Source organism: Balaenoptera borealis, assembly GCF_965194805.1.
Source record: "Balaenoptera borealis genome assembly, chromosome: 13".
Taxonomy (NCBI): domain Eukaryota; kingdom Metazoa; phylum Chordata; class Mammalia; order Artiodactyla; family Balaenopteridae; genus Balaenoptera; species Balaenoptera borealis.
Window position 1 is genome coordinate 67,374,540 of NC_138870.1, and position 14,817 is coordinate 67,389,356.

At 35.8% G+C, this 14,817-nt stretch overlaps 1 protein-coding gene across 12 annotated transcripts in view; it reads right to left on the minus strand.

The window, feature by feature from the left end:
* PPP1R12A (protein phosphatase 1 regulatory subunit 12A) overlaps positions 1 to 14,817 on the minus strand; it is a 148,333-nt gene that overhangs the window by 58,542 nt on the left and 74,974 nt on the right. For all 12 annotated transcript variants that reach the window (XM_082351558.1, XM_082351560.1, XM_082351566.1 and 9 more), the window contains 2 exons: positions 11,445 to 11,563; positions 2,346 to 2,505 (listed from right to left, as the gene is read on the minus strand). In XM_082351558.1, coding sequence (XP_082207684.1) covers positions 2,346 to 2,505; positions 11,445 to 11,563 — 279 coding nt within the window. The remainder of the gene's footprint in view (positions 1 to 2,345; positions 2,506 to 11,444; positions 11,564 to 14,817) is intronic.

Consider the following 14,817-nt stretch of genomic DNA (forward strand, 5'->3'; position numbering starts at 1 on the left):
AGAATATCTGTAAAAAAAATTCCTAGGAATTTCCCTGGTGGCGCAGTGGTTAAGAATCTGCCTGCCAATGCAGGGGACATGGGTTCGAGCCCTGGTCCAGGAAGATCCCACATGTTGCAGAGCAACTAAGCCACAACTACTGAAGCTTGCGCTCTAGAGCCCCTGCTCTGCAACAAGAAAAGCCATGGCAATGAGAAGCCCGTGCACCGCATGGAAGAGCAGCTCCTGCTCGCTGCAACTAGAGAAAGCCCACGCGCAGCAACAAAGACCCAACGCAGCCAAAAATAAAATAAATAAATTAATTAATAAATTAAAAAATAACAATTCCTAGAGGTAGTGCGGCTAAGCCAAAGAATAACTGTTACTTTGATAAAATTTGCTCAATAGTCATTTATACTTTCACCAATAATGTAAGAGAGTGCCTTTTCCCAAATTTGCCAACAGTGTGCCAAACATTTTGATCTTTGCCAATATGATAGATGAAAAATGATAATTCACTGTAGCTTTATCTGCACTTATGAATGAAGTTGAGCATTTTTTTTTCATGGGCTTAAGAGCCTTGAACTGAGTCAAGGATAGAAAGGAATTTGCTTCCAAGTTGAAGAGATGGTGAATGAAGGTATCTAGATAGAAACAAGAGTAGGCATTAAGGCATCATGAAAGAACTTCAAGTAGATATACACAGCTGGAATCATGCATGCCTGAGGAGCAATGGTAGCAGCTTAGCTTGAAAGAGGAACCAATGGCCAGATGACTAATGGGTCTTATGTGCTAAGCTGAGGAGTTTAAAATTCATCCCAATTCCTGCTGAGAATCTTAATGAAGGATTTTAAGAGCCTGGACAACTGAATTACAAAGACCACTTGGAAGCAGTCTAGAAATCTATTTTACAGTGCAATCCAGTACTCATATATATGTTTATAGAAACAAGAATTTTAAGAAACAAAATACCTTTACCATATGCGATACTCTTTGATATTTTCCATTTTTTCTTTTTAAATGCTGTTCACAGCTCACTAAGTTCATTTCATGACCCGCTCTAATGGGGTTTGAAAGTCTGCAAAGTTTTGGATTAGAGAGAAACAGATGGGACAAGGAAACTAATTACAACTTAACTGTAGGGGCTTCCCTGGTGGCGCAGTGGTTAAGAATCCACCTGCCAATGCAGGGGACACAGGTTTGAGCCTTGGTCTAGGAAGATCCCACATGCTGCAGAGCAACTAAGCCCGTGCGTCACAACTACTGAGCCTGTGCTCTAGAGCCTGCGTGCCACAACTACTGAAGCCCACATGCCTAGAGCCAGTGCTCCGCAACAAGAGAAGCCACTGCAGTGAGAAGCCCGCACACTGCAACGAAGAGTAGCCCCCGCTCACCGCAACTAGAGAAAGCCCGCATGCAGCAACAAAGACCCAACACAGCCAAGAGTAAATAAATAAAATAAATAAATTTTTAAAAAAGTTAACTGTACTATTCTAGGAGAAGGCTTAAATTACTGAAGTGAGTAGTGATTGAAATAGGAGGAAACCTGGAATAACTGACCCACTTAAACTTCTTCACTGTTTTTACTGAGGAGAGGGAATAAGGAGAAGGGATTGATATAAGAAACCAAAGTGGAACAAAAGCAACAATAGAGGGTGCAGTAGATTTTGCTGAGGGCCAGTCTTATTAGCCTTCACATAGATATAACAAAAGTTATGCACTGAATTGTTTTTTCCATATAGTTGCCAACACCTTTGCACTGCATAAGTAAAAACCAAAACACAAATTTATTGTGACATAAAGGAGCTTTGTCCCAAAGATATTTGTTGATCAGTATATAACCCTATATCGTCTAAGTTGCTTATGGTTTAATATTTAATATTATGCTAACAGCACTCTGAATTCCAGTGTTCATATAGTGAAAATCTAAAAAAAAAAATCAGATAAATTACATATAAATAAACAATCAGTAGGAATCAAGCTCTTAGAATTTGATAATATGTTTATATACAACATTGTTCTTAGTCTCTGTATCCAGACCTAACCTATCTGGGAATCTCAAAGTGACTCTAATAATTTACTAGGCCAGAAGGTAACATATAATCGTTGTCTGACACTTAAATTTCACTTATTGGAAAACTGCAATGGAAGAACAGTTGAATACTCAAAATTTGAGAGTGAAAGAAAGAACTTTAGAAATAAAGCAATAATATTCAAGGTAGTTTTCTCTTTCTCCCTGTAAACAGACATTAAATAACTTACATAAGCTGTTTCAAAATAATGTTAGCAAGTATCTTAAAAAAAGGAAAAGTGAAATAAAGAAAACAAATCAAAGCAGAAAAACAACTGTGAGAAGCAATACTTACTTTAAAACTTCTGTATAGCCTTTAGCGGCTGCAACATGAAGTGCTGTACCTCCAGATTTTGCATGCCGGACATCATTTATATGGCCACTATTTAGCCACTGTCTTGCATCTCTAAGCATTATTCGTTCTTCTTCCTTTCGAGCTGCTTCTATATCAACCCCTGATAAAATAAAATAATTTTTTTCATTTTTTTCTCTATAGTAAATGTTTTTGTTTGGAAATAAAATTATCCAAAACATTCCAAGTTTAATTGAAAATTGAAAGTGAAATTATATTTTTGAAAAATGGGCTGCTTAGAACAAGCTGGTTAAATAAAGAAATGTAGGAATACTGTAGATATTTTATTAGCATTCTCTATTGACTATTTAATTTTTGCCCTACAGTATTATTTTGGCTTTCTTTTTACCTTTTCTGCTTATTCCTTTTGTTTTTGAAGATTTGAATATTCCCCAAGGTATTCCCCATCCTTTGGTCTAAAAAAAAAGTTTGTTGTTTTAAACAATCATATGTATTTAAGTCTCAAATTTTTATCCACTGCTTTGACCAGTTCTCTGAACTCTAGCCTAGTAGGTACAAATGTTTATTGAACACTTCAACTTGGAGGTCCTGTCCTCATCTAAAATTGAACAGACCTTAAATCAGATTATTTTTCTACCAACACCCCTTTCCTTTTCCAACATAGTACATTGTTCATACCATCAGTATCAGTTTTATAATTTTAGTAAGTTATATAGATGTTTATTCATTTAAAAACATTAAGCGCTATGCTAGGTTAAGGTGATAAGAGTGGGGAGAATTCAAAAAGGAACAGGACCTTCAAAGCGCTCAACATCCTGAGAAAAAAATTAAAATAGAAATGATAATCCTGAAATTCCTCAGTGATCTCATGTTATCTTATGGCTTCAAATGCTGGTTATTTAATAAATAGCACATACCACGATGCATTTATACTCCAGAAGACAATGAGCTTATTAAAAAAGGTAAATATACTGCTTTTTTATCTTGTATTCCCACCATATGGATGGATACCTGATACAAAGTAAAAGGGATCAGTAAATGTTTACTGAATGAATGATGAATACATAAATACATGAGTAAAAAATAATTGCACACACACACAACTTCTCAGCTAAGATCTCTTTTATAATTCATATCCATGTATCCAATTGGCTGGTTGGAATTTTTCATTCACTCATTCATTCAATCAATCAGTCAATATGTACTGAGTCTCTACTATATGTCAGGTACTTTATTAGGTGCTAGGGGTTTAGAAGTGAACCTATTACATGGCAGATGATACATCTGTGAAGGAAAAAAAAGCAGAGTAAAGGTATAGAGGGTAATCAGAAAGAGTTATTTTATATAGGTTGGTAAAGAACAGTCTCTTTGATAAGGTGACATTACAGCAAGAAATAAAGTGACAGTCATACCATAATCTTAGAGAATATTCCAGACAGAGGGAAGTACTACAGATCTTCCTTGACTTACAATGGGGTTACATTCTGATAAATCCATCAAAAGTTGAAAATATCCTAAGTCAAAACTGCATATGATATACCTATCCTGTCATAGCTTAGTGTAGCCTACCTTAGACACGCTCAGAATACTTACATTAGCCCACAGTTGGGAAAAATCATCTAACACAAAGCCTGTTTTATAAATAAATTATTAAGTGCTGAATATCTCATGTAATTTACTGAACACTGTACTGAAAGTGAAAAACAGAATGGTCATATAGGTATAGAATGGTTGTTTAAGTGTATCAGTTTGGTTGTTTACCCCCATGATCATGTGGCTGACCAGAAGTTGCAGCTTGCTGCTGTTGACCAGCGTCACTAGGGAATATGTGCTGCATATCACTAGCCCGGGAAAAGGTCGAAACTCAAAATCTGAAGTATGGTTTCTACTGAATGTGTATTGCTTTCACACCATCATAAAGTTGAAAAATCGTTAAACTGAACCACGATAAGTCAGGGATTGTCTGTAGTAAGCACTGAGGTAGAAGCCTGCTTGGAATGTTCTTCCGATTAGGAAAAGGCAGGGTGTCTATAGAGTAGTGAGGACAATGAGCAGGGGGCAGGGTGACAACATCCGACTCAATTTAAGAGGATCACTTAAGCTGAAAAGTTAAGAGTAAAAACTGAGGTATAGACTGGGAGGCTACAACAATAATTCAGGCAAGAGATGATGGTAACTTGAACCAGGGTGGTAGCAGTGAAGGTAGTAAAGAGGTTAGATTCTGCATTCTTCAAGGCAAACCAACAGAATTTGCTGTTAGTTTGGATGTAGGAGAAAAAGAGAAGTCAAGGATGAATCAAAGGTTTTTAGCCTGAGCAACTAGAAAAATTAAATTTTCAATTTCGGAAATGTGAAGTTTGAAATGCACTAACAGACATCTAATTGGAGTTAGCTGGATATCTGAGTCTGGAGAACAGAGAAGAGGTCAAAACTAGGGATGTAATATAATACATAATAAAATAATGTAACACAGTCACCTCAAACTCAATGCTAAAATCTTATCTCAATTTTCCCTAGCCAATCTGCTTGCTGTCTGTCTTATGTTTCCTATATTAGGTTCCAATACTTATCCAGAAACCTGGAAGTCATCTTTAATCCCTCCCTTTACCTTATCCCCAGCCTCCATCCAATTAGTCAGCAGATTCTGAGTTGCCATTCCTAATATGTCTTCTTTTTTTTTTCCTAAAATGTCTTCTTAATGGCCCCTAATCAATATTTTAGTTCGTCTTATGTCTCACACTTTGATGACTACAGCTGGCCCTTAATTCATTCTCCTCAGTTCCCTCTGAGTCATTCCCCACATCATCGCCAGACTGGTTTTTCTGTATCAAAATACAATCATCTCTCTTTTCTATAAAAAATCTGTCAATGATTGCTCACCTCCTACAAGACAAAGCTAAAGCTCTTCAGTGTAGCAGACTGAGCCTGTTATGATTTGGTCTCAATGCATTTTTAATCTCTAGTCTTTCTCCTCTATCATCACCCAGTGTTCTAACCATACAGATCTTCACGTAGATCAAGTACATCATGTGCCTGTGCTGTGGTGCAAGCTAGTATCCTCTATCTGGAATGTATCCTTACCTTGCTTGCTTAGTAAATTACCATTTATTCAAGACACAACTAAACTGTTCAATTGAAGCTCAATCTCAAAAAAGTAGGCCATGACTGAAAAACATTTTTAAAATCCCGAGATTACAGAAGTGCAGGTAAAGTCATCTTCAAACTAGAGATCCCATTTTTTTCCCCAAATGTTTGCTCTTGGTGCTAGAACCAACTATCCTCTTGAATTTTTCTTTTTTTTTCCTAAATATTTACTTATTTATTTATTTGGCTGTGCCATGTCTTAGCTGTGGCATGCGGGCTCAGTAGTTGCGGCGCACGGGCTCAGTAGTTGTGGTGCACGGGCTCTAGAGTGTGTGGGCTTAGTAGTTGCAGCATGCAGGCTTAGTTGCCCCATGGCACGTGGAATCTTGGTCCCGTGACCAGAGATTGAACCCACGTCCCCTGTGTTGGAAGGCGGATTCTTAACCACTGGACCACCAGGGAAGTCCCTCATTACTACATTTGAAAGAAACTTGCAATAAGGTTTTCCAAATAGACTTTATAAAAACAATTATATACACTATATATGTAACGGACAAAACTTATTATAGTCTTTAATTACAAAGTATCACCATTTCTATAATAATGCAATTTTATACATATATAAATTTCCTCTCAAAAGATAATCAGCCCATCTTATTTAAAATGCCTTCTAATGTTATTCATAAAAGAAATTATAAAGCTGTAATTGTTAATACATTAAGAATAATCTTTCTACTAAATGACTTTTCTCAGACTGATTTATTTTCTTATGCTTAATTTTTTTTACTATCTTTTAATACATGAACATCTTTATTATCATTATCCCTTTTCTCTTTATCATCTTAAAGAGTCTGACTTCTATCGTCTTTAATTATTCTAAATTTCCTCTGGACTTGAAATAAAAAAACAGCTACTTCTTACTTCTGGATTTATCTAATTTCATGCTATCTTCACCTAATTACAAAGCAGTTACCCTCTGTTGCCACCAAATTGTGCCTTTATATGAATTATATATAAATACAACTCAAGTTTAAAATTAAAGTACATGTGAAGAGAAATTTCTTATGCTTAAGAAAATCCAGTTAGAAAAAAAAAACACTCTTGTTCTTAAAATCTTTTCAAAAATACCACTGAGTAGAGCAATAGACAATTAATTTTTGTTTAAACCCCTCTGGACTATGTATTACAATACTTGTTTTCTAATTCCAGTGCTTTAACTAGGCTAGCAACCTTGAGAAAGCCATAACTTCTTTGAATATTAGTATAATGGGTTAAGAACACAGATCTGAACCTAGACTGCTGGGTTTCAATCCCTGATTTGCCAATTACTAGCTCTATTATCTTGGGCAAGACACAATCTACACTAATATTCAGTTCTTTTATTTGTAAGATAGGAGTAATGAAAGTATATACCTATCCACAATGTTGCGAGGATTAAATTAATATTATATGTGAAGTGTTTAGATCAGGAATAAGCACTAAGGTGTTAATTATCATGATCAGTTCTAAAAGTCTATGATTCTGCTTCTCTTTTACTGCATCGTGGTCTAATAGGAAGAAGATCTTATAATGAATTTAACTGGTCCTTAATCCACCTATAATTGCAAGGTTTTTAAGCAACGAAAACAATGTATATTGAACTAAATTGGGTGTGATATAATAAAGTGATAAGACTATTTAACATCTGTCACTGCTATTAAAAAAACAGTAAATGTTAGCTTGAAATGTAGCCAATTCTCATAGGTAAGAAAAAATAAAATCAAATTGGAATTTTGTTAGCTAAGAAATGCAAAAATTGACTTGTGTCCCACACTAAATAAAGAAAATTGCATTAAAACATAAACCAGAAATACTTTCATCTACTATTCAATCATTACTACTTTCAAAGGCAATCTACTCAAGCATGACTAGTTGTTAATCAAATATATTAGAATAAGAAGAGCCAAGAGAGTGATTAAAGAATTTTAAAATATTAAATAATAACTTTCATACCAGGATAAATAATTTGAGAAATCTTGTCATTACTAGAGATATATTTAGGGTGCTCTTTTTATAAATGTTAAACCCTATTAGAGATGCCTCTATCTTTTGTTTCTTCGGAATAAAGTTATGCTATATAAATTCATGTATTCCCATTATATGAATAAAATGAATATCATGAAATATTTTCTAGGAGATATTCCTAATAAAATGCAATATGGTACAGTGATGAAGAGTGTGAGCTCAAGGTATCTGTTACACTGTTTGGGACTGAACTACATACAGCACGACTTCCTACATGTATGACCTTGGGCAAATCACTGAGCCTCAGCTTCTCATCTGTAAAATGGGGTGACAGTAGTATTAACTTCTTAGAATTGCTGTGAGGATGAAATGAAATAATGCATGTAAAGCCTTTTGCTCAATGCCTGGCAAATAATCGGTATATAATAAGAGTTAGCTATTATTTTTAGTATCAGCTCTTTACTTTTCAGTTTCAGGGTCATACTATACACTATTTTCCAGAATTTCCCCTCACCTATTATTTTCCCAGATTTACATTTTCCATCCTGACATTTCCTAAATTCCAACAGTGCACTGAACACTGTCATCTAGATGTGCTTTAGCAACCAAACTCAATATATCCCAAAACAAACTCATACACTCTCTAAATCCGTTCCTGCTTTGTCCCACATTTTCCCCATGTGAATTTATCCAATCATCACTTCTTAAACTGGAAACTTCAGGAGGCAAATTAGCTGGCCTCAATTCTTCCTTCATCTCCACATTCAATTCTCCACCAAGCTGTTTTAATTTTACCTTAATATTTTCTGAAAACAGTCCTGGCTCTTTGCTCTTTTCCATCTTAAGTGTAACCATTTTGGCCCTTTTCATCTTTCACCTGGATTAAGTGAAGAATCTTCTTCAAGGAAGGCATGCCACCATGTATCCCTCACTCTAATGCATCCTCCAGATTACCATCAGCTGCTTTATTACTAAAAACCAAATCCAATCAGGTTAATTTCCTGCTTGGGGATCTTTGTTGCATCTGTCTAATGCCTACAAAAGAGATGTCCACCATCTGGCTCCAGCCTAATCTTTTCAAGCCTCAACCTCATACTAATTCCATCCTGACTTTTTTACTCCATTCCAATTCTAATGAATTCTCCACGTATGCTATGTCTCCAATTCCTTTTCTTTGCACGTGTTGATACCCCTGTCTCACATGCCTTTTTTGTCCACTACCCCCCTTCTTTGCCAAGTAAACTCCCTCTCAAATGTCATCACTCTCAAACCCTTCCTGACTACTGCAAACAGTTAGTCATAGGCTTTTCTGTTCTCCCACATCATTCTGTTCCTACCTATATTTTAGCACATAGCACACTGCATTGTGGGGCTCTGTTTATATATTTGTCACTTCTATACACTGTGAAATCCTTAAGAACAAAGTGTGTCTCTTAAAAAAAATACCCAGCACTCAGAACATATGCTGGCACCTTAATCAAAACTGAATGAATCATTACAACTAAAATCAGCCTTGCTAACAGTTTCCTTTATATAGAAGGAAACTAAAGACAAGAAGTTTTCAGTACATATCCATGCCTTTCCCAGTTCATAATAATTGCTAACTACTATTAAACAATATTGTTGATATCTATCTGGGCACTCACCAGGGCAAGCTGGACAGATAAGGGACTCTTCATCCAGGTTGTGATGCTTTATACCCATTCTTCCAGCTTCTTCAAGTCTTGAAGATCCCATTACTCCAAAATTGCTTGCTTAGGACACAGCTGTTAAAAGCTCTTCTGTGTATTTATCCAAGCTCCAGTTATGACTACTTTCCTAATGTGTGTCTTGTTTCTCCTGAGCTCCAGGTACCTTCAGCCACTTGTTACAATGCCTCAACTCTATTTAGGCATTTAAATATTTCTTCAGTTTTAGTGCCTAAGATTTTTTTTTTTTATTTTAACAACCAGGTAGTCATTATGAATTTTCCTAATCCCAAGGAATAAAAATCTCTTTTCAAGGAACTGACTTAGCTTCTATTTCTCTGCTTTTATTTCCTGATGAACCACATTTCAGCAGGAGTCAACCTTCTAAACCAATATCCCATACCTTAGGAAAACACAGTTCTCTTCTGATAATACCCATTTAATCACTGCCTAGACATAACTTAATATAGTGAAAATCACAGTAATTTATATATATATATATATATATTAGTTTTTTTAAGTTGTAAAATATGCATGACAAAATTTACTATCTTAATAACCATTTTAAGTAGACAGTTCAGTAGTGTTAAGTACATTTACATTGTTGCTCAATCAATGTCTAGAACTCTTTTCATTTTGCAAAACTGAAATGCTATGCTAATTAAACAACAAATCCCCATTCCCACTTCCTCCTAGCTCCTGACAACCATCATTCCACTTTCTCTATGATTTTGAGTACTTGAGGTACCTCATGTTAAGTGGAATCATACAGTATCTGCCTTTTTGTGACTGGCTTATTTCACATAGCATAATGTTCTCAAGGTTCATCCAGGCTGTAGCATATGTCAGAATTTCCTTCTTAATGCTGAGCAGCATTTTCTGTAAGTATATACTACATTTTGTTTATTCATTCATCCATTGATGAACACTTGGTTTTCTTCCATCCTTTAGTATTGTGAATAATGCTATAAACATGGATGTACAAAAATCTCTTTGAAACCTTCCTTTTAATTCTTTGGTTATATGTCGAGAAGAGGAATTGCTGTATTATACAGCTTTATATTTATTGAGATATAATTCACATATTATTTAAAGTATACAATTCAGTGTTTTTAGTAAATTTGCAGAGCTGTGCAACCATTATCACAGTTTTAGAACACTCATCACTCCTGAAAGAAATTCTACCCATAAGCAATCATTCCTCATCTATAAATTGACATCTCCCAAATTTATATCTCCAGCTTGTACCTCTCTCTATTAACATATTCAACTGCTTGGATATCTAATAGGCAAAACAAACTTAACATGTCTGAAAAATGAACCCCTGAACTCTCCCTACAAAACTTACTTTTCCCACAACATTCACACCTCTCATAAAAACTTCACCCATCTAGTGGCTCAAACCAAAAATCTTAGAATCTTCCCTGCCTTCTTCTTACACACTGTAGTTTTAATCACTCAATAGTCTTCTTGGCCAAACCTTCAAAATATATCTAAAATCCAATCTTTTCTTATCACTTTGTCTACTACCACCCTACTCCTGCCCTTGCCATTCTCCTACTGCGGCCCTTACCTTCCTACAATCTATTCTCAACACAATAGCCCCAGAGATCCTTTCTAAAGCAAGTCAGATCATGTCACTCCTCTATCTCAATCCCTCCACTAGCTCACTATTTCACTCAGATTAAAAGCTAAAATCCTTCCAATGGCCCACAAAGCTCTATGTGATATGGTCCACTGCTACTTCTGTGACCTCATCTCCTTCCAGCCTCTTCCTTGTTCTGCCTGCTTCAGTCATATTGGTCACACTCGCTGCTTCTCTGAAAACACCAGGCACCCTCCCATCCTTGAATTCATTGGTTCCTCTGTATGCAATGTTCTTTCCCCAGACTTACATGATTCATTCCATCACCCCAGTAAGACCTTAGCTTAAATACCACCTTATCAGTGACGACTTCTTGACCACTCTTTAAATTTGCAATGTGTCTCATTCACCCCGTACACTTCCTTATCCCCTTTGCCTGTTTTACTTCTCTCCAAAGCTTTTATTGACATAATTTCACACCTTACCCTACCACTCATGATACTTCTTTCAACTTTAAAAATATTAAAAAGACGTAGAGTTAAGAATCATATATTTTTTCAAGTAGAACCTTACTTCACATATTGTTAGGTAAACTGATTTTTTTTCCACTCAAATTTTGATTGCCCTTCAATGTCAACAATCATTTATTGAAAAAGTCAAGTATCATATTCTTTACAAAACAGTTTTAAACATATTTTCCATCTAGGTTGGTTACATTACCTTGCCGATTAACTTCATTCTGAAGTAGCTCTTCCATTGCCTCCTCCTCAGCAATATCTAAAGGTGTGTCTCCTTCACTGTTGACAGCTCCTACATGTGCTCCCTGACCAATCAAAAACCTGTAAAATTAAAGGGAAGAAAGTTAAGCAATGATGGTATCATCAAAATAAGACTGAATGCATAGCTAATGAGGCAAGCTCCTATGCAAGAGCAGCAATAAAAACCAAGGATAGCATAGGTATTATTTAAGTTTTAAGAAACTACCATGAAGCATGTTTTCTTTCCTTTTTAAAATTTTACGTTTCCTAAAATTTTTCTATAATGTACACCAATTAACTAATACAAAAATGTTATTTTAAAATAATTACAAAGTCTTTCATAGGATTATTTCAGACTGTCATCATTAAGATTTTTCATTATCTCCATATTGACTAGTTTCCTAACTGAACTTCATGCTCCCAGTCTCATGCCATAAGCAATAGTTCTTAACCTTGGGCTCATGGGCATAATTCAGAAGGTCATTCAGCTGATACAGATATATTAAAATACTGTGTATGTTCATCACTATTTTGAAATTAAGGTAATTATTAGACCAACTACTAAGTCTTTTTATTTAATGTGTTACTAAAGAAGCACATACATACTTTGTACTCAGTATTTTATTTTATGCATCCAAAACACAATACTAAGAACATATTCACAGGCTTCATCAAACCTGCCAAAGGGATCCAGTTACAAAATGGTTGTGAATCTCTTTCACTATGCCAACTGCACATCTCCCAGAATCATCTATTTAACACAACCGGAGTCAATTTCCAACTTAAAATTCTTTGAATGGTTGTCCATGCTAGGAGAAAACATACCTACGTGGCCCTTACTAATCTGGTTTTGTCTTCTTTTCAGCCTCATTCCTCTTCCTTCTTGTATCACACTTTAGACTCCAACAATATGGAACTGTTTGTAGTTCCAGATTAAGCCATGTTCTTTTGGCATCCCTGATTTTACTTTTCTATATATAAAGAATGGCTCCCTTTTTTCCGATGTTCCTAATCAATCTTTTATTTGTAAATTTTTTTTTTTACAGGCTACATGACAATATTCGCATTATCAAAACAGTGAAGGAAAAAAAGCCCTCAGAGTTTTAAAAACAGAAGAAAAAAAGAAAAAACTCCCTTACATCTCTCCTTCTGTTGTCATGTTCCCTCCCCAGAGATAAACACTATCAACAGCATGGCAAATATCTTTCTGGTACCTTTGCTATGAATTTATATGTGTGTCTATAAAGAAATATATACAGTCACTTTTGAGGTTCTTTTTGTAAAACAAAAATTAATGGGATTACTTTAGGGGGCTTCCCTGGTGGCGCAGTGGTTGAGAATCTGCCTGCCAATGCAGGGGACATGGGTTCGAGCCCTGGTCTGGGAAGATCCCACGTGCCGCAGAGCAACTGGGCCCGTGAGCCACAATTACTGAGCCTGCGCGTCTGGAGCCTGTGCTCCGCAACAAGAGAGGCCGCGATAGTGAGAGGCCCGCGCACAGCGATGAAGAGTGGTCCCCACTTGCCCCAACTAGAGAAAGCCCTCGTACAGAAACGAAGACCCAACACAGCTAAAAATAAATAAATAAATAAATAGATAAATTTATTAAAAAAAAAAATTAATGGGATTACTTTAAATGTACTGGAGTGCAACACTTGCCTTCTAATAGATGAAAAATATTCCACAATATGGCTGGATCATACTTTTATTTAATGCCATCCTCCTAATGGATGTGTTCTTAAATGGACATTTGACATTACCAATCTTTAAAATTTTTCTCAACGTGATGAGAATAAAGCATCTTATCATTGTTTTCTTTCCTGATTACACACGAGTTTGAAAAAAAATCTGGATATGTTCACTAGCATTTGTATTTTCTCCTTTTGTGAACTTCTTATTTACTTCTTTTGCTTATATTTTTAATGTGTGCCTTAACTCAACAGATACTTATGGGGTGTTGTTATAGATTGAATGGTTTTGTATTCCTCCAAAATTCATGTTGAAACCCCAAACCACCAATATGATGCTATTAGGAGGTAGGGCTTTGGGGAGGTAATTAGGTATAGATGAGGTCATGAGGTTGGAGAACCCATGATGGGATTAATGTTTTTAAAGAGGAAGAGAGTAGAGCTCACTGTCTCTCTGCATGGAGGGCACAGCAAGATGGCAGCCATCTGCAAGTCAGGAAAAGAGCCCTCACCAGACACAGAATTGGCCAGCACCTTGATCTTGAACTGTCTAGTCTCCAGAACTGTGAGAAACAAATGTCTGTTGTTTAAGCATCCCAGTTTATGGCATTTTCTTACAGCAGCCAAAGCTGACGACAGGTGTCTACTATGTATCTACCACTATGTTACATGTCAGGCATGTACTAGTAAGCAAAAACAAATGCAGATCTTCCCCTCAAAGATCTTATAATCTAGAAAGAGAGCTAGATTAATTACCTAAATACATGTAAAACTTCGATGTCTTATAACAGTGAGTTATGTCTACAAGTGAATAATAGAATAATTTGATTTAGTAAGGTCAGGAAAGGATTCTCTGAACAATATATAGGTACTAGCAAACATAATGGAAGGAGAGTATGTTCCAGAAGAGAGAACAAAAGGCACCAAAAACCTGTGACAGGAAGTGTGTATGGCTAGACAAGGGTTTGGTTCATTCTCCTGAGAGTAAATGAAAGAATCAATCTCTAGATAATATGTCAGGTACACCCCAAAGTCAGTGAATGTTTATTTTGTAAGATCTGTAAATGATCAAGTATGTGTTTCAAAAAGATCACTTTGTGAAGTATGGAAAATAAATGAGAATGGAGAAAGAATGAAAGTAGGCAGACCAGCTAATGAGCTACTGTAGCAGTAGACAAAAATTATGTTGGAAGCTTGAATTTGATGGAGGAAATGGATAAATTCCAGAGATATCTAGGAGATACTAGAGATCAGCTGGATATGAGAAGCGAGGGCGAGGAAGGTGTCTATGATACACTGAAGTTCTTGACTTGTCTGTGATAGATCGACGGTGGTACTAATAAATGATACACAAAAAAATAAGTTATTCCCTCCTGACAAATAGATGTGTTGCACATATTTTTTCCATATTGTCACCACATTAAAAAAAAAAAAAAACCTTTTCTTACAGCATTTTGTATTTGAGTGAAATTTAAAGGTTGTATGAAGTCAGGTCTGTCAATCTTTTGCTTTAAGAAGGACTTTACCAACTAGCTATTGATATCTGTGTGCAGATGTCACTTTTACAAGACACACACACATAGAAAGAGAAAGATAGAAAAAGGAACGAATATACACTATAAAGTTAACAGAGGTAGCATTAGGAGG